Raw genomic sequence first — 22,971 nt, 5'->3', positions numbered from 1 at the left:
AGCATAAAACCTCTTAGATTTTCTGCCTTACTCAATCTTTAAATTTTCTCTTACTTTAAACAATTTTTGTATCTTGTCAAGTTTTCCATAACTTTCATTAGTTATCAAGAACATCAACATACACATTACTCTATACACAAATATTTCTAATTCTTGAAGATTTACCATTGTTACTTTTATTCAACATAATCAGCTGGAAGGTTTTTGCCTTAAATAAATACATAGCAAGAACATTTTACTAGCATTACACCTGTTATTTTATGAGTTATTAAAACATCATGCTTCATTCTCATAGTTAGAATTTTCATCCACTTTATAAAACTAGCTTTCAGATTAAATACTTGATACTAGTTTCTCATGAAATTGCATTTAAGGCCAATAGCCAATTCCTCACATATTTAATCTCAAAATACACGTCATCGGTGTTTGTACATCAAAATGAGGCCACCCTCTAGGCTAAAAGTCTAGGCAGGCTTTTAGCTTAAACACACTGTATAACATTAACATTTAACATACTGTTAGAACAGATGGGACTAATTCCAGTCCTCACGTATCATAGTCACAGATATATACCATGAAATAGTGTCACTGTTAGTGGTGACTGTACATGTGATGGCTTTCAACACCTGGACTTGGCCCTTTATTCCTAGGGAGGGTATGACTGACCCCAACACGTTGGTGTGTACCTTGGACAAGCTCTTTCTTCTAAGACTGAAAGCAAAGTAGCACACACACACCAAGTGTCATTCATCTGAATGGTAGAGGTGAGTGCAAAGACATTCCACTCAAGATATTGGCATCTGAATTGTTAATCAGGAGTTCAGCCCAAAATCCTGTCTCTCCGTCTTGTATGTACAACTTTGTGTGGAACAACATTCAATCAAAGTTGGCCAAATACTCCAGAATGACCAAAAAAACCCTCACCTAACGGTTAACTTAGCAGAACCTAGCATACAGGCAGCTGGACCCACCCCTGATTATACCTTCAACATACAGTTGCTGAGACAGGTTTAGATGAAAACATACTCCCTCTGACTCTCAAGGGATCCACCCTATCCAGGATGTCTTAATCAATCCAACAGTTTGTTTGGAGGTGTGTTCCTTATGAATCAAGCGTTCAAGAGAAATAGGCAAAAACTTCATCTCTCTGTTGAGCAATCATTACTGCCAATGTTTTCATAAAGTCCCCTATCAAGTGCAGGATCAGTCCCCAGCATGCACTGCTGTGTTTTTCACACACACACACAACACACAGAGATATATAAAGATGAAGCAGATTTCTCTAACTCCCTTTCCCCTGGAGAATGAGCACTACCTCTCCATAGCAGCATGGACTCACACAGGATGATGCAGACTTGCCAGAGACCTCAAGAGAGAAAGACAGTGCAAGGTATTATTTACACATTCAATACTGGGTAGTACATTAATAAGCCCTTCTCTCTCGAGTAGCTTGAGGAATACCATGACAGAAGCATGCAGAATGGGATTATTTGTTAGACCCAGTGCTGTTGAAGGATGACAGGCACAATCTTCAACTCTGAACACCCACCTGAGCTCAAACTTGCAGTTTCTATAGTAAGAATTTCTACTAGGATGAAAAACAAGACCTTGAAGCCTCAGGGATAGATGTTCTGAGGGAGAAGAAAAAGCTCTAATAAAAATAATTAGTATTTTGTTTTCAGTGAACTTTGTATGGAGTCTAGCCCAAACTGAAACATCAAAAATTTTGTGTCTACATTACAGCTTAAGGAGATCTAGTACAAAACCATCAATACAGCCTAGATGGTGGTTCAGTTGATCAGATGAATCTACTTTAACTTATCCTCCAATAACTACCCTAATAGTTATTCAGTCACTCAGCTAAATTGCATTCTATGCTCCATTGGCTTTAATGTCTGATTAGGTCCTTCACTTAGTCACCCACAGAAATGAATTTTGAATCATCTGAGATGCTGCAAATGTAATCTGACTGAAGCTTCAGACAGGTATGGCATTTTTATAGATCCTGTACCATGAGGACCAAACCTACAGAGATGTCCCAGACATCTTAATTTCAATATGAGGGCAACTGATCATAGTTGATCTATTGATCAGCTGAACTACATCTACTGATGTGTAAATAGACATGCAATTGTCTATTTTTGAACTTTAAATCTGTCCCATTTTCTTTGAGCTAAGGGAAAAGTGGCCACCTGAGGACCTACTGGGTCCTGGGAAAAGATTAGTGGGGTGAAGGAGAGGAAGACTCAGAAGACACCAGAATGACAGAGACACTTTACTCATTTAAACACCAAGGCTACATTGGTACTGACAGGAGTTCCCCATTTTTAGTGCTAAGTTCTGTAGGTCTGCCATGAAACTAATAGTAAGTCCTGGGTGCAAGAGTGAGGCCCTGATAAAGGGACTGAAACTTGTGGTTCCACGAATATATTCTAAGACTTTATTAGATGTGTAGTAAATCTTAAACCACAGCTTATTCCAGGATCAGTGGGACTCTGCTAAGAGTATGGCTTGCTTGTAAATCATCACCTTATCAAAAGCCAGTTTTAAGGTTGCCTTAAACAGTTTTTAATTTCTGGGTAAATTACACACAGACAATGTCTTTTAAATCTTCTCAGAGTCCAGATGATGCACGAGTATCCCAATGAGTCCCAGCAGTAGCCACTACGGGCCTGGAGAGCTGATAACATGGATAGCTGCAGAGGTTGACCTGCTTGTTAGGAGTTGGCTTCTGCAAGTTACCAGAGTCACTAAAGAGTAGAACTCTTGTCTAAAATTGGCCTCTTTTTCATCACCAGCCACATGGTTAATGTAAGAAAGGTGTTGGCAAGCTGATGGAGTCTTTTTTAACTTTCATCCAATGCCTAAATCATCAGCCTCTGCCCTAGTCTGGTCTCCACAAATGCAGGACTTGAAGCTAATGCACATAGAGATTTCCTTTTAGGTGCATTTCTCTCTAAGGAAATAAAGTTGCTTCCATCCTCTATACTTGAAACAGCGTTTAAGATCCTCAAAAGATATTAAAGCCAAGAAGAATTACTGTGTATTCCAGAGGAGCAATTCCCAGGAATGACACCTGAGAGAGGAGAGTCTTCAGATAAACTTCAGCTAATCAACCTCCAGAACTAGTGAAAAAATGAAAGAAAACAAACAAACAAACAAACAAACAAACAAACAAACAAAACCCCGCAAAAACAAAGAAAGAAAAAGACAGAGAAGAAGGGAGAAAGAAAAGCCAAAATTTAACTCAAAATTTCATCCAAAGCAGTCAGGTAAGGGAAATTGAGATGGTAGACTACACCTAGCACTAAGAAACCTAAATACTTTTGCAGGTAAGTCCACAAGATGAATACAAATACAGAGAATTATTAGGTCAAGAAATGCATATGCAAATAAGTGGAAACTCAAGACATGTATGTTCAGTTTCCAGATATGTGTAATTTAACACATGTCTAGCAACAGTTTCTAACTCTGTGTAATTTAAGATTCATTTCAGTTATCACATCATCAGGACTCTACAGCTATTTGAGGAGCTTGGTGATATCCCACCTGAACTTGAGCTGCTAATCATGAAGGACCTGGCTGTCTCTGGTCCTCAGCAATATCTGTCAACCTTTTCTAGATCTGGATTCCCTAGGGCATTTCAACTGGTACTAGATACCTACATTTAAGCAACTGACTTGATCTGGTAAACATTATGTCAGTAGGTATTTTGAGAATTAGTGCCTCTTGTATCAAATGTGTAAGAGTTTTACATCCCACCCTGCAGTCACTCTATGTCTCAGTTTCCCAATAGTGAAAAGAAGAGAATTAAAAAAGAGAACAACCCAAACCACTTATGCAATATTTAGACCATCAGGCAATGCAAGCCACATAAGTACTCAGAGGGTTAGAGATGTACATCTTTTAAAAGCAGCAATTAAATCCTAGAGTGTAATGCAAGTACTAACTGTTGATAGTGAACAATATTTTGGAATGCCAAAGATATAATGAAATGCTTCATATTTTTCTGTTAACTCATTTTGAATGCTGGTCCCTGTTTCTGTCATAGTGTGTTTTAGCAATCTTTTTAAGAGATCTTTTTTCATCAAACTGCAATAACAAGTGATAAAACTTCAAAATATCTTAAATTATTAGGACAACCTACAAATAGACAGTCATATACTGTCCTTAATCAGAACTAGTGCCCCCTGGGCAGTGATTTGATTGAACTGCTTTTATCTCCATTCTGTGAATCCAGAATGCAGTCTTTGATGAAGTTTCACAGTTGTAGAAAACTGCATGAGAGCTTTTAGTGACCTCACACATTTATATATTTACATCTGTTTCTGTGCAAGTCAACTTTTTTTTTTTTTTCTCAGCATACTAAGTGATGTAGGCCTGCAAGTCTGCATAAAATTATAGCTTATCCCAGGGATATCCATTGCATTCATCTATCAAAAACATGCATAAGTTTTGTTACTGTTTATATCTAGTTTGTATACTGTGATTTATGACTGATTTAATTGTTTTCTTGCACTTCGGAATTGGTTTACCTGCGAAACAGCCAGCACATTTAGAAACTGCAGTATCATTTGCATCTTCAAATACAGAGTATTTGCACAAAGTCACTAAAAATTTTTACATCTGAAGGACACTGCAGCCTATTACACAACGAATTATCAAAGTTAATGATGATTGTGTATCCGTGTACATATTCAAGTACATGTGAACCAAGTCTTGGGACTAAATCTGCCTGGGGCCTACTAAATATTATGGAAGTTTCATTCCTGCACAACACTAACAGTGGGTAGGAACTGCACTTGCTATATGCGCAAACATACTGTAAGCAGAAATAAAGTATTTCATGAAAAACCACTAAATACTATATTTCGATACATTTTTAAAACACACATATGGATAAAGTACTGGAAAATATTTATACTGTAAAGTCAATAGAAATCCAGTTGTTTCTTCATATAAAGTCCACACACTTCAGGTAAGATAAACAAATCTTTCTTATTCTAACTACAGTCTAGTGAATAACTTTCCTAATGCCCAAGGGGGACTAAACACAAGGACTTAATTTCCATGATCTAATGAATGATTAACCATGAAATCTTTTTGTCAGAAAATCACCTTTTTATTAAAATGCTAATTTAATTAATAGAATTTTGCTGTTGAAAATACTATGTATGGGATATATTTGTTCTCAGATATATGTTATTCCATAGACATTAATTATAACATTGTGATATTCCCTCTTCTGTTCTGAACAGCTAGTAAGACCTGTACTACTAAATCATACTTAATAGGAGTGTGATGGTTGTTGCTTAGGCAACAGAATGAATAAATGCAGGTCAGAATGTGCTTCCAGAAAAAACAAAAGCAGGAATATTGTACAGAATGAATAAGATACATGTCTTAACTGATTTTTACCGCATTGAAATACTGGATTTCCTCAATGCAAAACAGCTAACCTATCTGAAACATTTAAGTTAATAAGATTTTAAACTCTAGTTTAATATGCAAACCACTGTAATAAAGGTAAAGCTATTCTGTCATATTAAGGAAGAATACAACATACTAAGTTTGGAATAAACTGAATTTTCCTCTTAGCATAGCAGGTGTTTCTCCTCACATTTTCTGATATACTTTTAAAGTATAATTTTCCTTTTAATATTTTGGCTAGAATGAAAAATAACTTTTAAAACACTAATTTAAATTTTTCAAGAGAGGCTTTTCTTACATAATGCTGATATATTCAAAGGAGTGATATAAAAAGACATAGGTAGTTTATTTCCAATAAAATATAGGAAATATTTGATTTCTGGTACAGATAAAAACTGAAATATGCAAAAGCATGATGAACACTGAAATCAATAAATTGGAAATTATAAAACTACTGAAATTATACTTTTAAAAATTACTATAGAATTTCACAGCTCTTTTATTGTTATTGGATTTATGAGTCTAATCTTCCATTCAATGCATGCTACCTCAGCTAATATTAAGAGTAATTATGCATTTCATCTGTAATATATCAGAAAAGACTCAAAATTACCAGAAAACACTGGCTAACCAAGGAGTTAAGCAAAACTTAATCTGTCTGATATATTAGAAGTTTGATTTGTATATTGCATAACAAAATTGTGTATGTAATTTGTATGTTTGCATAAGTACAGTAATAAGAGATGTAGGAAAGTTATATAAATTCCCGGAGAACATGGTTCAGGCCCCTCCAGAGCCAGGGTATGACTGAAAAGCTCTCCAGGGCAGTTATTTGTCTTCTTGGGTGCTCATAATATACCTGTGGTAGGTGTACGCCTCTGCATTTGTTATTCCACCTACAGCCTCTTGTGAACAGTTTTCTTTTGTAACCTCTTTAAGACTAAATGATCACCTACTTATGTAACTAATGCTATAACATATGTAAGAATCTGCAGTTACATTTTGAGAAACTGCAGCACGATACACTTTGGGTTTTTTTCCCCCCATACTGCTGGGCTGACAGCACAGCTCTGTTTTAAAGAATATTTAAAGGTAGAGATTACAACGGTTTTTACTGATCTAAGCAAATGATCACATGGCAGCCATGTAAAAACAGAAAGAAATGTCTACACTATTATAATGTGGAAATGGCAGAAATATGTCCCATAATTTTTTTTGGTCAGTAGTCCAAAGGCATATAATGATGTTGGCAAAATAATTTAAAGAGGAAAGACACAACTCATGTGATGATTTTAGAGTTGTAATATTCATGCCATTTCACTGCTGTTTGTTATATGGCAGATAGAAGTTATGAAAAGTTAGAATTGTTCCAAGATATATATAAATACTTAAAATATATTTTAAAGATATTTTAAAATACATTTTAAGCCCTGATACTTTTTAAGAAATGCCTTCAGGATTTTTGGAAGAGGCTCAAGTAGGAGGAATATTGAAGCAGGTAGAAAAGCGATTATATAACAGCCTTACAAGTAAGCTTCGTTCTTTACTGTCAATATTCATTTCAATGGAAAGTTTGTGCATGACAGGTCTGTTACCTTACACCACATGGTGATATTGTAAATCCTGACCTAGATAAAATTTCATTTCATTCAAGCATTCCTGATAAATGCCTAGAGTTAAAACATGAAAATGTATCAATTAATAGGAATGCAGTACTTTTTTTCCCAGGGCATAAGTTTCAACAAGTGAATCCCATAGCCTGATTATCTAAGACGCAAAAATATTTAACCTAGACATCCAAAATTACTTGCAGACAGACCATACTTCATTAAATAATCTTCTGTTATTAAAATACCTCTCAAGGCAAGAATGGCATTGCATGTAATTTAATTATCATTACAAGTTAATGTTGAAATAAAAGTAAGAATGTGATGCACTGCAGAAAGGGGTGTTGGCAGCTTTTTCATACTATGAAAATCCTGCAATGCATTAAAAGAACTATGCATTTTTCCTCTTTAATCGGAGGCTCGATGAGGGAGAGAAAGAACATTAATACTCAGTTTTTATTTTACCAAATTTCAGGCTAGACTCTTTTGTAATGTGTACAGTCTGGAAATTTATAAAAAGGCAGATTATATATAAATTCAGCTACACATAGAAAAGTGAAACACTAAACAGATCTTAGTGCAATGCAGAATAGCTCTAAGGTTTTTATGAGCACATAAGAGACAGACAAAAAAGGCAGCTACAGTGTATATGCACAGCTATGCACGGAAGATTTCTTACCATGAATTGCACATTGTCAAATCCATTAGCCAGCAAGTGGTTTTCATACTGAGGTAGCCCAATATTTTCCAACCATTGTCCCACTGTCTGGACAGGGCATCGGGGTCCTGTAGGAGGGTGAAGAGGGAGGCGTTTAAGCAACGAATAACCATCCACTGGATAATAGCGGTAGTCCTGGGCTGAGAGGTGGCATTGCCACATCGTGTTCCTGGAAAAGTTGGTATCAAACGAGCCCGCCAGCTTGACAGATTAATGTTTTCAGCAAACAGAAAAGTCAGAAGTAAAACATAGTTTTCAGGGCAGTATATAACGTAAGATCTGATCGCAGCTCTACATTTCTTGGTTATTAATCTTTACTACAGACCAGTACGTCATACAGTAGGGAAAAAAAAAAAAAAAAGCATATCAAGCTGTCAGCTAAGCTGTTCTCCGTTATATGTGATTGTTGGAATACTCCACAATGAGCAATGCACTGCCAGCAGCAAGAATTCTTTTTATCAAGTACTCCTACACTCATCAGTATGCAGCTCCATGCTTCTTGCTCCCCCTCGCTCGCTCCCCTTCATTACCCAGCCTAGGCTACACCTCGCATTTTCAATAATAGCCATCAGATAAGGCAGATTTTTTTTTTTGTCTGCAAGCTGTAAGCCTGGTGCTGCTGCTTCCTCCTACACACCCATCCAAGCGTCAATCTTGAATGATGAGAGCAGTCAAAACAAATGCAGAAAATAGCAAGATTCAAAAGCAACCTAGAGCACTTAAATTTGAATAGAATCTTCATACAGTTATGCTTTACATATCTATTTGTTGTACATTTTTACATTTCACGAGACATTAAGAAATGCAATACTTAAAGCATAGCCCATGGCATGGTTTACTATGCCTTCCCCTTTCCCCTTTTAATGTAAAATATGTAGTGGTCTGCATCTCTGCTTATATAATAGCAAAACCCTTTAATGAATCAATAATGAATACATTTCCCAGTTTCTCTCGTGTAGTACAGCAAAAGACATAAAAGGCACAACAATTCTAGTCAAAGTAATTAGATTATCTGCATGATTTCTTCAACTGTAAAATATTATAAGACACAAGAAACCCTTCATGTCAACTTATAATAATTCAAATTGAAAAGGTCACCATTTCAAATGAATAATTAAAATAATAAAATTGTAAGTTTATATAATTTTTCAAAAAAATGTGAATGATAGCAAGTAGACATGTAAGATTTGCAAGATTTCTAGAGAGGATTTAAATTTTATCAACTACAACAGGAAAAAAATACATAAATTTTAAATGAGTGGAAAATTCATTTTCTGAATAAGAAACCAAATATCTCATTATGTATTTCCTATCTACACTTTATCATTGAGACAGTTTCTCTCGAGATGGAAATATTTTATTCCTTTGTTCTGAAAGGAATGTGTACCAAACCTTTGTTTTTTCATAACCATATGAAAGGACTTAGAAAAAAAGACAGGAAATAGGTATATTCAGGGTATAATTCTAGAAGGAATCCTGTCAATGGTGTTTCATTTATTGAGCACATTAATTACTTCTTTTGATCTTCTTATCCATTGTGAATATCAAGCAATGACCATTTCTAAGGAGGAATTTTATTCCAGGCATGAAGAAATCATAGATATTTGTCAAGGAGGTAATACGGGATTGATAGTACTATGGCAGATAATTGTTCCATAGAAATCCAAACCTACAGTCTGACCAACACGTCAGATGTCTCTTCCAGTGCCACACAGAAGGTCTCTGAGCAGTCACAGAACAGATTCTAAATATATAGAATTAACAATATTTTAAGAGTTTCAATTCCAATTTAACTAGTCCTTGGACTAAAGCTGGATGACCTTTCACTCTGATATTGCTGCCTGGATTTGCCAAACAGCTCATGCAAACCATGTCCCTAATAGTTTTCTAGAATAATTTTAGTTGAACATAGAAGATCTTTCATGAATTTGGAAATTTGCCTAAGGTCTCTTACAAGAACTTCTGTTATTCCAGGTATTCTTATTGACTTGATAAATTTACTACACAAAGTAAAGGTTCATTATGTTTTTAAAAACAATACTGAACACTCACCAGGCACTGTAAATCTGCAGCTACCAACGGAATTTTTAGGACTTTTCTAATTGCTAAATGTACTTCAAATAAATGAACAGATGATTAATTTCTTCTCAGAGAAAGTAGGTATGCCAAACTGATAGGAAATCTACACCTCATGGAGATAGAAATGCATTTGTTCACATGTCTGCAAATCATCCCTATTTTGAAAAGTTTTCTTTATTATAAATCAATATCTTTGTACATAGACAGATCATAATCCCATCAGGATTGTGTCCAGGCATGAAGAAGGGTAGCATACACTGAGCTGAAATATAGGGGACTTCCCCTGAGTAGGCAAATTCAAAAGGCTGGGCAAAATCTTCAGAGGGCAAATTCAGAACAAAGTTATCTTAAACACAATGAGAGTTCTATTATTTCTGAATATTTTTTTAGTTGACTGATAATTAATAAACGTCTTTGAAAAGGATTCCTGATTCTGTCTTCCCTTTTCCCCTGTAAGCACAAAAATTGATATCAGAAAGAGATCTAGAGAAGCATAATCCCTTTGAATGGATTATGCATGACTGGCTCCTGTATTTCTTATAAATGCAGAGACACAAATATCTCTGCATTGTGTTCCCCAATACCAAAAATTTGCTGCCCACAAAAAGGCACACACAATAACCAATATACTAGTTTCATGGTCAAACTGCTTCTTCCTTACCTTACTATAAACAGCATGGAAGCTACGCTGCCAGTGATGAAGAGCGTTTGGCTCAATGCCTAGCAACAGTGTAGGCAAAATTCAGTTGCTGAGTGGCTCCCCAGACACATTTCCTCATGTAGTTGTTGGTACTGTGTCTAACTGTCTCCATGGCTCCAGTCCTGGATGATTATAGCACTGCTGGTCCCACTGTGCACTCTCTCCAACTCTGTCCTTTGCCAGTATAACTACATGTCTCAACCCACCAACACAACATAAGGTTGTTCAGCAAGGGGAAAGAAAGTGAGGAGAAAGAGTCAGCTTGCTGCCTAGTCCTCACCCCTGACTATTGCTGAAGTATCCTGTTATCTACAAGAATTTTCTTCCTTCCTGCTTCCACCAAAGATTGCAGCAAGGCAAAGGCGGGCACAGAACAGAGCCAGGACTTTTTGGATTAGTGAACTTGTAGCTCTTTAAGATCTCCAGATGTTTAGCCAGTTCAGATGTTTTACCTCAGGGGGGTTGCTTGGGCAGTTTTTCTGAGCCAGTGCAATGGGAACATGGAGCGGATGCCCCTGCTTTGAGACTAAAAGGCTGTCTCTTGATTTTTTTAAGTCTATGACTCAGTGCCAGCCCCAGCAGTTTGCTGCTGCAGGTAGTGCCTACACTTTGCCTATGCCTAAAGCTGGTGCCAACATTGAAAGTGCCATGCAGACTATATGAGATGGTCTCACCTCAACATATTTACACACTACCATGCTTTCCTGTGATTTCAAAGGGCATAAATTCCATGATAATCCTTCTGTGATACCACAATCAAAAAAGGGGTACCCATTCCTACATGGGAAAATTGACACTTAAGTCTCTTACAGAGATAGCAGTACTTGGCTCTTTTTTCTCCAAGGCAACAGAAGCACACTGAAGTGATGTCTGCAAGAAATATGCCATCTGGTATGCTATACGATAATTTCTACAAGACATCTTGTTCCCAATGGGATTCAGAATATGTTTATTGTGGGGTTTGGAATTGACTGAATCTGTGATATCAGAGGGCACATGATTTCAAACATGCTGTAAGGCAGATCTGCTCTAAATGCTAAGTAATTTAGGGTCTCTCAATTTTATTTTTTCTACTGTTAACAATATGATTTTTTTCTTGACTTTTCTTCATTTTTTGACTGAGAAGAAGAAACTACAGTGATTACTTGTAGAGGAGGTGTTCCCTCACTCATTATGAACAGACTATTTTAAAAAGTTCTATTTTGATACATAAATACCTGTTAAACATTGCTAAACATTTCTGGTGTTAAAGAATCAAAAAGTGGAGGATTTTAGTAGTGACCAGTAGTAACCAAAAAATTTCTGAGTAGAGAATATGAAAGAATGAATTTAGGCAAGCTGACAGGTAAGTTTAGCAAAGCTGGAGAAGAAATTATGTTAGAGTAAGTACTGATTTTTTTTTTTTTTAATTAAATCTTCCAGCCTTGTATAAAGCTAAATGGGATATAGTTTTTTCTCTTTATATTTATGATTTCAGGCAGATATATAGTTACCCGTCTACATTGTGACAGAACTTGTGTGACAGTAGTTAGCATGGCAGGATGTTCTAGTGAATAAACTAACCTAATGCATGTATTCCTGAGAGGAGATAATGATAGCTAGGAACAAGATGTTGTATGAGAAAAACTATGCCAAACATCCAGCAGACCACTATAATTAAAGTTTATTATGGAAGAGGCACACTAGCTTCCAAGGAAGGTATGCAGGATTCTGATTTATCTTATGGATTTCAGTTTTACTATAACACATCTCCAAAGGCTCAGAGATCTTAAATGATCTTTTTTATAAAACTCTGAAAAAAAAATGATGCTTTGCATAAAATCTATAACTTCTGTCAGCAACCTGGCTCTTTGGATGATTATGGTGCTGTGGATGATAATATTTGGTGATGCTGAATATTTCTCTGAAAGTACTTTTAGAGACATTTTCCATGGCATATAAAGAAACAAAATCAACAGGGTACAGCCTGAATTTAAGTGGTACTATCTAGTATCTATGATCTAAATGTTACATTCCATTGCTTATGTGTGGCTCAGAACTCACAAAAATAGCTCTCAGATCACAGGTAATCAAGCTAATGGAAAAACCCTCAGTGACTAGGAAAAATCATTTTCACAGTACTTTTCTGATTTTTATACAAATATTGATTATAACTCTACATTACCACTGTGTAAGTGCTGTATATTTAATAACTATAACCTCAAAGTCAACAAGGAAAATTCATTTTATTTGTCAGCAATGACCTGTACTTTGTAAACTACATTGGCCCTTCTACGAGTTTGCATTTCTGACTGTTGATGTATTATTTACCCAGAAAGAGCTCAGTCAAAGCACTCCACTATATCATGAAACATACATTTATCACAGACACTTCAAAGTTAGAGTACTTTTCATGTTCATTTGATTGCTTTGACAACTTTAATTTAGCCTCCTTCAGAATACACACTGTTCAGTCAATGAAGAGCAGATCTTACTGGAAAATTAAAATACCTGTTTTCTAGAGCACAACCACTGGACTAGGACTCATTTCTATTCAATAATGTCATTACCATAATGCAGAGAAATTATCTATCTATCTATCTATCTATCTATCTATCTATCTATCTATCTATCTATCTCTCGTATTTGGTAACATATATTACCATGCAGCAAGATTGTTTGAGAAGCGTCTTGAGAAGTTAGTCTTACCAGATTTTGATTTTCTATTTTAAATTAATAGATTTGAGGGATACATTTTTCAAAATACATTGGAGTAATCAAATATAGATATTATATAGCATTGCAACATGCATGATTTCAAGATGTATATCCTTGGCTTACAGAACAAAATACAGAATGCAGAGCCTACTGAATCACGAGGAATTAGTTAAGAACAGATGGATGCTTTACTGCAAGACCACAGGATCATCTGCACTGGATCAGAGCACAGCTTCATCTAGCTCATCTAGTTTCATCACTCCTCAGCTTCAATCACAGTGGCTACTCTTAAATGACTACAGAAGACCCTAAGAATAAGATGAACATCCTGTGATCCCTTCCTAGCATTTTCCTGGTTTCCAGCAAATTGCAGCTAAATGTCTCCCTGAAAGAGAAAGGTCTTTATGCTTGATTGTCTTTTATGTATTTTTCTGACAGTTGGGTGGTCGATGAAATATGGTCTAAGCAAGAGTCATCCTTATTCTGACTTCAATAGAAATTAATAATATTTTCTGAAAAAAGGAGTTATTGTCTCAGAGCAATTTCTATCCTTGTCTTGAGAAGTTTTATGGGATAATAGTAACACTACACTCACCACCTATGAGTAATCATTTTCATTGCTTTCATCTAGTAAGGAAAAAAAAAAAAACCTTGAAAATTTACATGACACCATGTCCAATCAAAATATTTTACTTAATTCAGTAAAAATTTTAGACTACTGTTAAAAGCTAGTACACTGAGTGCATATATATATATAAAAATGTATACTACATAGTCTTGCTAAAAATACTAAGGAATCTCAACCCTTTACCCTATAATTCCTGGCACCATAAACCTAAATTTATATAATTTCAAATTTGAGCACATCTTTTTACAGATCTCTGCTAAGCAACACTGGACTAGCAAACAAGCAGAACTAAGTAACAGAGAACAACTTGAAGAATGTGCTCAAAAAAAAGATATCTGCACAGAGATATCTCAAGAAGTCAAATACAGCTGTTAAATAAATTATTTCATAGATTTCATTCTTGATTTCATAGACTTGGTAACTGCTGCAAGGTCCTTTGAAGAGCTGTGGAAATGAGAAGCATGTACTGGCCCATATTTTTGAAATTCTGAATCATGATGGAAGATTAAAGATTTCTCCTGGGGTTATTTTATGAATCGGATTCAAGCTGAGACAGTGTGGCACTTTTTTTTCTATTTGCTTTTGCCTAGCTGGGTTCAGAGTCTCCCTTGCCCCCAGTACACCAGATTTCAGAGTTGAATTTCTCCTTTGAACAGTTGATCAGGTGAATTCCCTTCTCTCCTTCCTATTCTTTCTAACTTCATTTTATATTTCATTTTCTATGTTCCCTGTTTATCTTACTTCTTATTCTCCTTGTAAATTAGGGTCCTTTGCTCTTTTGTCATCCTTCACCACCAGGTACTACAATTTGTTGTTTTGTTCCACATCAGCCTTTTTCCTGTTCTAATTTTTTTCTCCCACTTCCCCTTTCAAATCTTTTAAAGGAGGTTAAAAAAAAAGTTCATTTAAAAATGAAATTACTTGTCTGAGATTAAACTACCCTAAAATTTCTCTAGAGTTAAGATTAGGTTGGATTTGGTATTTGAGGTAATACTAACTTAACTTCAGTGGTTAGTGGAGCATGTCACCAGCACCTGGCTCTGCCCACTAGGCGCAGACATCTCCTTGCTTTTTAGGGAACAACTATCCATCTCTGCTTCCTGACAAAAAGTCATGGTCTTAACAGGAACTTGTCTTATTACATACAAACTCTATGACCATCTTCTGTAATATTAATCCCCAACTAACACAGGCTCTGCAGCACCACAAGAAAACTGCAGCATCTTTCAATGAATAATAAAGACGTTACTTGAGTGGGTGGCACGCTGGCACAGCTCTGGCAACTCACTGGACTGTTTGCATATGGATGAGCTTATATAAACCAGTTCATTCTGTCTGTGAGCTCCCTCATGCCAATGGATCTATTCTCACTCTCTTACCTCTGGAGCCTAGGGTCTTGTTTCAAGAATCTGTGCTGATGCTTACAGCACTCCAAAAACCTCTCATGGCATTATACTTAGTCCTGCACGGCAACTCTTCAGACAAGTTTCATAAAATGTACTCCAGGAATCATTCCTTACCTAGTTAATTTGTCAAGGCTAAAGGATCTCAGCTTGAATTCAAATGGTCCTGAAGGTAGAGCTTAGCTGAAAATGCACTCATCAGACTAGTTCCACCAATATTTTATAATGATTATTGCACTTTAAAGATTATTTCCTATACTAAAAAGCAGATCAAAAGTTGATGTGGTGTAATAAGCAAACCAAACACCTATATGTAGTCTCACATTCTGGTTTAGAGCTGTTCAGCCACATTTCTTGCTACTCATTTCAAAATTTTCATTTACTGGGACATTCTTCTTGCATAAATTTGAGAAGAATGGCTGGGCACTATATAAATGCCATATTGATATGCAAATAGGGGGATTTGTGTACTGACAAGATAATATATTCTTTAGAATTATGCTCAATGAAACACTTCAGTTAGCCTAGAAGAAAACAAAAGTAGCACAAAGTAACTGAGATAGGCCATCGTACTCTGTAAATAGAAAAGCAAACAGCAGTTTGTAAGAACTATTTATCTAAAGTCATGCATGAAGTGCAAATATTGTCAATGAATAATAAATACAATTTAGAAGTAGCTTCCAGAACAATTCACCACTTTAGACTAAATGCCATTTTTAGCATTTAATGGAAATTCATATTATCAATCAATAATTTAACCTCAGCCATTCTCAGAATTGTAATAGTGCAATAACCTAAAATAAAGAGCAGCAGTGGATAAAAGTAGAAAAATAGTTTTGTGAAGTTTGTAGTATCATGAGTTATGTTGTAGGGGTGGTAAGTAGTATATTGCAAATAATTTTCAAAGGATGTGAAGGCATTCCAATGCAGTACCTTCCTGAATAAGGGAAATGAAACAAGAAAATAGTGATCCTAGCACTACAATCATGAACTCAGGTTAACAGTCTGGGTTAGAAGCTAAATGAATTCACTTTAATAAGTTCAACATTCTGAATTACTTCATTTTCTGTAGGTGGAATGAAAACTAGAAACAATTTGGTGTGCTGTAAATTCTATAACAAGCCAAAAATTTTTCAACTAGCATGTGACATTCTTGTGATTACTCAAAATGTAATTACTAGAAATATGAATCCAAAGATTCTTATCTATTTAAATCCAACGACTACTAGAAGGAAACATGAGTGAATCAGCTGAACTTTCAAGAAACCATTATTAAAACAGTTTTAGTAGACTTAGATCTCTATAATATTTATATAAGAAAGATAAACTTCATCATAGCCTCACTTGCCACATCTCCAACCCTAACATATTTTTGAGAGTAACACCCCTATTATTTCATACAAAACACCACCAGAGATACTGAACAAAGTTTTAGAGATTTGCCATTAGCAATCACGTATGAAAATAACAAACTGATTACTAAAGCCAAATTTGTAAAACCTATTTTAGAATTTAGGACTATTCTGTCACTTTTAAAGTATTTTTGGGCCACAGACCATGAAAACCTCATTTTTCATCAGATTTTTTTCAGTCTATTTATGTGCTGACCGTTGCTTTTAAAGTCCGTTGATGTGCATTTTGCATACATTTTTTCAACCTGGTATTGAATCTGACTCGGCTTTAGAAATAAACACTGCCTAATTTAATCAAATAAATTGAATAAAATATTAACATACATGTAAGTGGCTATGTAAGTGCAAGGTTCAGATTAAACAGCAAGGAAAAAGCTGAACCTAAACACATATGATTTCTAAAACTTTCATGTAATCTGATAATTCTTCTCACATCATTCATCATGGCTTGAAAAAAATATTTTTTAACCCCTGGAATTACAGTAGGATGATTATGAGAGCATTATAGAATGAGGGCATCATTGTCTTGTTACCAGCAAGCACTCTGGCATTAACTTTGTGAAATTCAGCCAAACTGTTTTTGTGGAAACTCCCCCCATACCGTTGTGGTTCAGTAGAGAAACAGACAAGAACTCAGTCTAATGGAAATAACTTAGAAAATGTTTTAATCCTTTTTTTTTTCAGGTTCTGAAATCTGCAGTCTTCCTTTGTTGATCCTTTTATTGCCTATCTAGGTTGACAAAGCTCAGACATATATTCAACCCCATGGTGGAAAAAAGACACATTCTACACAGCTCAGTTACTTCAGGGATTGGTCAGACAGAGGAGAGAACTGACCAAGAAGAGAAGGTTGCAGCACTAACATCATTCTTAGAAATGTTTTTAAAACCACTTAAGAGTTAAGGACCCATTTACTACAAACAGAACCCAGGAGGTAATGTGGGTAATATTATTTTTAAACAACTTTCACAACCAATTAATTTGAGATCTAGCATGATTTGGTTTTATCAGTGGGATTTTTGTAAGGTTAGGCCACAGGCAAGTATATCCAAACTTTTAAAGTGAGAATAACTTTTATTAATTTACTTTTGATATTCTGTAGATAACACATACAGTTTTTCTAAACACTGTCCCAAAGCATGCTTAAACATCAGACTACTGAACTCTCCATTTTTCTATTATTTGTCAGTATTTCTGAGCTTCATGCCCTTAGAAGTCACTGAAAATCTGATTTTCTGAGTTTTGCACTCTGTGTAGGCATACCATTCTGCACTCTATCTCAAAACAAATATTAGAAGTGTATCACTCTATATCATGACATATTAACATACATATTTTCTTTATAACTCAATATCTCTCACTTTTCCTAAAAGGAAATTATATCATGTGAGAACATTTTAAAAATACCAAAACAAGTCTTGAATAACAGTGGTAAGTACACTATTTGAATTGCCTTATATTTGAGTAGCATTCAAACTGTATATAATTTTTTCATGTCTGTGGTCACAGACGCTTCTTTTTTACCATATTTAACAATAGAATGGATGGATGAGCTATTAGTTTAAGAACAAGATAAAAGAAGAGATAGTAGGGTTTCAGCATGCATTACTCCTTTTCTGAGAATAAGTATTTCTACAAAATAAAAAAAACCCCTTTAGATCTGACAAAATTTTCCAAAGAAGAATACATTGTTTGTATTCTGTGAGGGGGGAAAAAAAGTATGCTTGCTCAGAAATAACAGTACAGCAGACCAGAGTACTAATGGTTTTAATTTTTATTTTTTAGAAGGATAGAATATCAGTACTGAAATAGGATCTTAATTTCCTATGCTGTTTCAACAGCACATTACATCTGATGTAGGGAAATACCACTGAAAAGTCTCAGCATATTAAGTCAGTCAAAATTACATGTCAATCCTCCAATTAAAAGAGAGTTTGTAGAAGACTTCTTTGTTCAAGCAGTTCTGCTGCAGACCAGGTCTGACAGCCACAAGTAGACTACACCAAAATTAGCAAGAACTAAGCTATACATTTACTCTGAAATGGATGTCAATATTTATAACATTTATAGTTCCATTTTCCTAAGTTTCTTTGTTTGCTATCAATATTCTCTATTCCTTCTAGAAGACATGTGCCAGAAATCATTTATACATGTCTGTGAATATAATGACTGAATTGCTTTGCAACAGTTTTGGAAAAAGAAGTCTAATACTGAACATAAAAAGCATGGACAGAAATAAAAGGTAAATGTTGATTGGTACTTATACAGAGAGTGGAAATGTAAAAAGAAAATGTGCCAGAGTTAAAGACTACTTTGGTAAGTATGGTCCAATGACTTACATTTTTACTCTATTTTCTGTTTAGCCTTAATCTTCGGTTGTACTAGGCTATTTCAAACAAAATTTGTGTGTGAAGAACATAGGCCTGATTATTACATTTGTGACACTACAGGGTAAAATTGCTAGTATAAAAGGACTACTTGAGTATAAGAAACTAAAAATATATGCCTGCAGCTTTTTGCATCCAACTCCTATTGCATTTATTTTAAGACATATAAAAAAGCTTTACAATTATCTTGCAGTTTGCCCAGTTTCTGTAAGGTATGTTTTGGGATTCAATGAATCATTTAAACAGATAAACTTTTATCTCTTGCTTAGTTTTTTATGATGTAGAAGTAAAAACAAACAAACAAACAAACAAAAAAACCAATTAAAAAAACCCCAAACAATTATATCTGATAGCTTCTGTAGAATTTATACGATCTTTAGGTAAGTTCAGTGACATGCAATACATTAGGACTAGCATGTTCTCAGTAAATAAATGCTAAAAAAGATTTCTTCCTCATATTTTTTAGCTATATGCTTTCTGTTCTCCACTAATTTATTATCTAGATGATTGCATCTACTTAAATTGCCATTCAAATATTTTGAAATTAAGATATTGTTAATAGAAATAGGAAGATTGGTATGAATAATTGAGGAGCAGAAATGCATGTGTGAAAGCACCAGAAGAGACAGTGCCTCAAAGAGTTAAAGGCAAGGTCTGTACTGATAATCAAGGACACTGCTGGCAGTGGTAAAACACTAGGGAATATGTTCCTGTCAAGAGAAGGAGTGTGCTCTGATAAAACAACAGCTCAAACAATTTATGAGCAGAAGACCCTGCACTACAGCAACAACATTATGGCACATTGCATATGATATTCATCTTTTTGTTATTCCAAAAGGATGACCTACAATATCCGAGAAAAGGAAGCAAAAACAAGTGCCACTGAAGAAAATTTTGGATCAAAAGGACCATACCACAGCAAAGGTTGACTCCTAAAGGTCTATGAAAAAATAGTTTGCCTTTCCTAATCAAAAGGAACCCAGCAAATACACTAAGGATGCAACAGTCTACCTACCACAACACACATAAATGACCATGGACAAGTAACTTGGTCACACACACATGCACACGTTGCTTTTGGGTACTGAGTGTGACAGGCTCCATATGAGAATGTGACTGACTGAAAACTGTTTTACCTAAAAGAAGAATCACTTCTACCTTCTGAAACACTGCATATTGACTCTGGTTATGCAAATTCCCCCCAGCTGTTCTGCCGTTGCAAATTAAAATTTACATTCACAGTCACATTTCAGTTGTTGATAGGATACAAGGAAGGGCAGAACCAAACACAAATGCGTGGCTCTCTTTCCTAAAGTGCAGTCCTATAATTGTTGTTAAAGAGTTCAAAGACTTGCAGCTTAGTAATTTCAGACTGCATATGAATGTCCTATTGAGGAAGCAGCAAACAGCATTGGGAGCAGACACTAGCTGCTGGAGCTGCCTTGTTGCATCAGGTTCCTCTTCTACCAGCTACAGAGTCAGATTCCTTCTGTCTTCTACTTCTTTTGCCATCTATGATGCTACAGGTATTTAAGTCTTCAAAGGGAAGTTGGGATAGAAGCAATGTCATCCTTATTTTACAGTCTACTTGTTGGGCAAACTTATACCTAAGTGTTCCATACTGTAAGCTTAAGAGGTGTCCCTCTTAGTGAGAAGTCTCATGGCTCATTTTATTAAATTCTATTAATTAAGTCCACTTTGTCAAAGCTCTTATTTTAACCAAATGGAGATTTTAAAAGGACAAGGTAAATGCAAAACAAAAAAAAATAGATACTTTAAAGTCTACAATGTACCACTGTGAAATCTGCCTTATGCCACCATGCCTACACATATCCAATTAAAATTCTGCCTTAATTAAGTACTTATATTTTATCTGTTTTCGGCTTTTGGAGGAGGGAGGATATTAACAGCTTTGGAGGAAAACCACTTTGCCAAAACTGCAACCATATGGCAGCAAACAGAAAAGGGCCAGCCTAACAAGGTTTCATTTGTTCAAAGTTTGACTTTCGAGTTAATGTATTAGCTTTTCTAGACAGAACCACACTAGGGATGATGAAGGCTTCATGTCTGAGCAGTGGCAATGGAACAGATGGAAGACAGAGAGGAAATCAAGCATCTCCATTGAGGCAGTCAAGAGTTTTGCCCAATTTCAACTGTATTACAGCTGTAGAGGATGCAACATGAACCCTTACTCTTAGTCAGATTTTCTGGATGTGGCCTCACCTGATTCCTTTTTTTCCTAAGCTTGTGAAGTCATGTCTACTTTATTTTCCCAATCTTTGTGCTCAAAGTAATTTCCCTCACAAATCTGAAGAGTTCCTAAAATTTTCCCTATATTACAAAGGAGAAATCATCAATAATAGCTTTGGTCGTATCAGTAGAGTAGCTAAATAAAGAAAATAACTTTTGTATGATGACTGTCTACAACTTTCATCCTGAAATGGTAGATCTGAGAAAGAACACTACAAAATGTATTCTAATTCAGTGTTCCGTGACCAACTGTCAACCCTTGGTGTTAAATTTGGACAACATGACACTGAAGTACAAACATACAGTGGGTATATCAGGAAGCAATGAGGTCTCGTTTGTACAAAAAACTTGACACAAAGTGGAGTTTGTAGGTTTATTCTGAATAAAGCACAATGCAGTGCAGTCCTGCTTTCAAATGGGATAGAGCTAGTGCAGTCAACTCACACATAGCCTTCAGTGTTCCAGAGTCCTAGTTTAAAAGCAGCCCTAAAAGAGCCAACTCATGAGTCTCTCCAAAGCTGTACACATGAGGATACATAATGCTAAAGTAAATATTCCACAAGATGTGCTAGCTTCCTTGAAATTTTTTTTTTTTTTCATGCGGTGTGATTCTGTTTCATATACTTTTTCCAGTAAAAAGGAACATTAATCTTTGAAAGGCAAGCATTCAGGCTGTGTCATTGAGCAAGGTTTTTAGCCTTGATATTGATATTAAGACATAGATGCGGCATTGGTGCTAGGATTATCTCCAAGCACAGGAAAAGGCACTGTTTTCATAAAAGGGCAACACAAAACCCTGTAAAATACTATCTTCCTAAATGCAATAAGAATTTTGTTTATTTCAGCTGTAAGAAAAAGGCTTGACAGTATATTTCAAACTAAAATTTTAGATCAAGAAAATTAAGATAATTCAGTAAACTCCACCCTGTCTGCCTCTAGGTGGAACAATGAGAGCACTCAAGGGTAGGTATATGCTCAGTTGGCCAAAAATATCCTGACTTGTATACACACAGCAACTGTTTAGTGCATTTATGGACAGCATCCAAAATAGAATTTATGATTAGTAGAATTATAAAACTCTAAATCGCCCTCCACGTGCTAGAACATATTTGACAGAAGTGCCTCTCTCAAAAAACAAAAATGATTTTTGACTATTTTGAAGTGGAATGACTTTCAACAATTTTTTTCTTACTCATTATTTTAACTGCTCCGATTTGACACAATTCTAGCTTTAATCATAATGATGATATGATATCCATTACCCATTTTAGTTTGAATTTTTGAAGTAAGATTATTTTTTGATTATTCCCTTGCAAGTGATTTGCAAATATAAGTAAACCGTGAGTAATGCACCTGCAAACAGCTACCAAGCTCCAACTAATACAGACTTACTGCTGTGTATGTCTTGAAAGACTTCTAATTGTTGGGGGGAAAAATGGTTTATAATTAAGCAAAGAAATATGAATTTGCAGTGTTTCTTCTTTTTACTTTACTTTTCAGATGGGTTCCATCTAAATCATGTTATTACAGTAGTCACAGAATCATTACAAAATATATGCCCTCAAATGGGCATAAATCAGTGACCTATTCCATTGTGACTCAAGCCAAGGTCAGTTATATTCCAACCATTATTCTTCCTCATTCTGGCAAATATTCAAAA

At 35.4% G+C, this 22,971-nt stretch overlaps 1 protein-coding gene across 3 annotated transcripts in view; it reads right to left on the bottom strand.

The window, feature by feature from the left end:
* ANKS1B (ankyrin repeat and sterile alpha motif domain containing 1B) overlaps positions 1–22,971 on the bottom strand; it is a gene marked incomplete at its 5' end in the record, with an annotated part of 414,325 nt that overhangs the window by 184,515 nt on the left and 206,839 nt on the right. For 2 of the 3 annotated variants that reach the window (XM_083860540.1, XM_083860539.1), the window contains one exon: positions 7,717–7,823. In XM_083860540.1, the coding sequence (XP_083716666.1) occupies positions 7,717–7,823 (107 nt within the window). Of the gene's footprint in view, positions 1–7,716; positions 8,286–22,971 lie in introns of those variants that run through there. The other variant, XM_083860541.1, reaches the window with a different exon arrangement.

Source organism: Zosterops lateralis (assembly GCF_965231275.1).
Source record: "Zosterops lateralis genome assembly, chromosome: 4".
NCBI classification, from domain to species: Eukaryota; Metazoa; Chordata; class Aves; order Passeriformes; family Zosteropidae; genus Zosterops; species Zosterops lateralis.
Note: the sequence above shows the minus strand (reverse complement) of the source record. Positions and strands in the feature narration are given on the sequence as shown.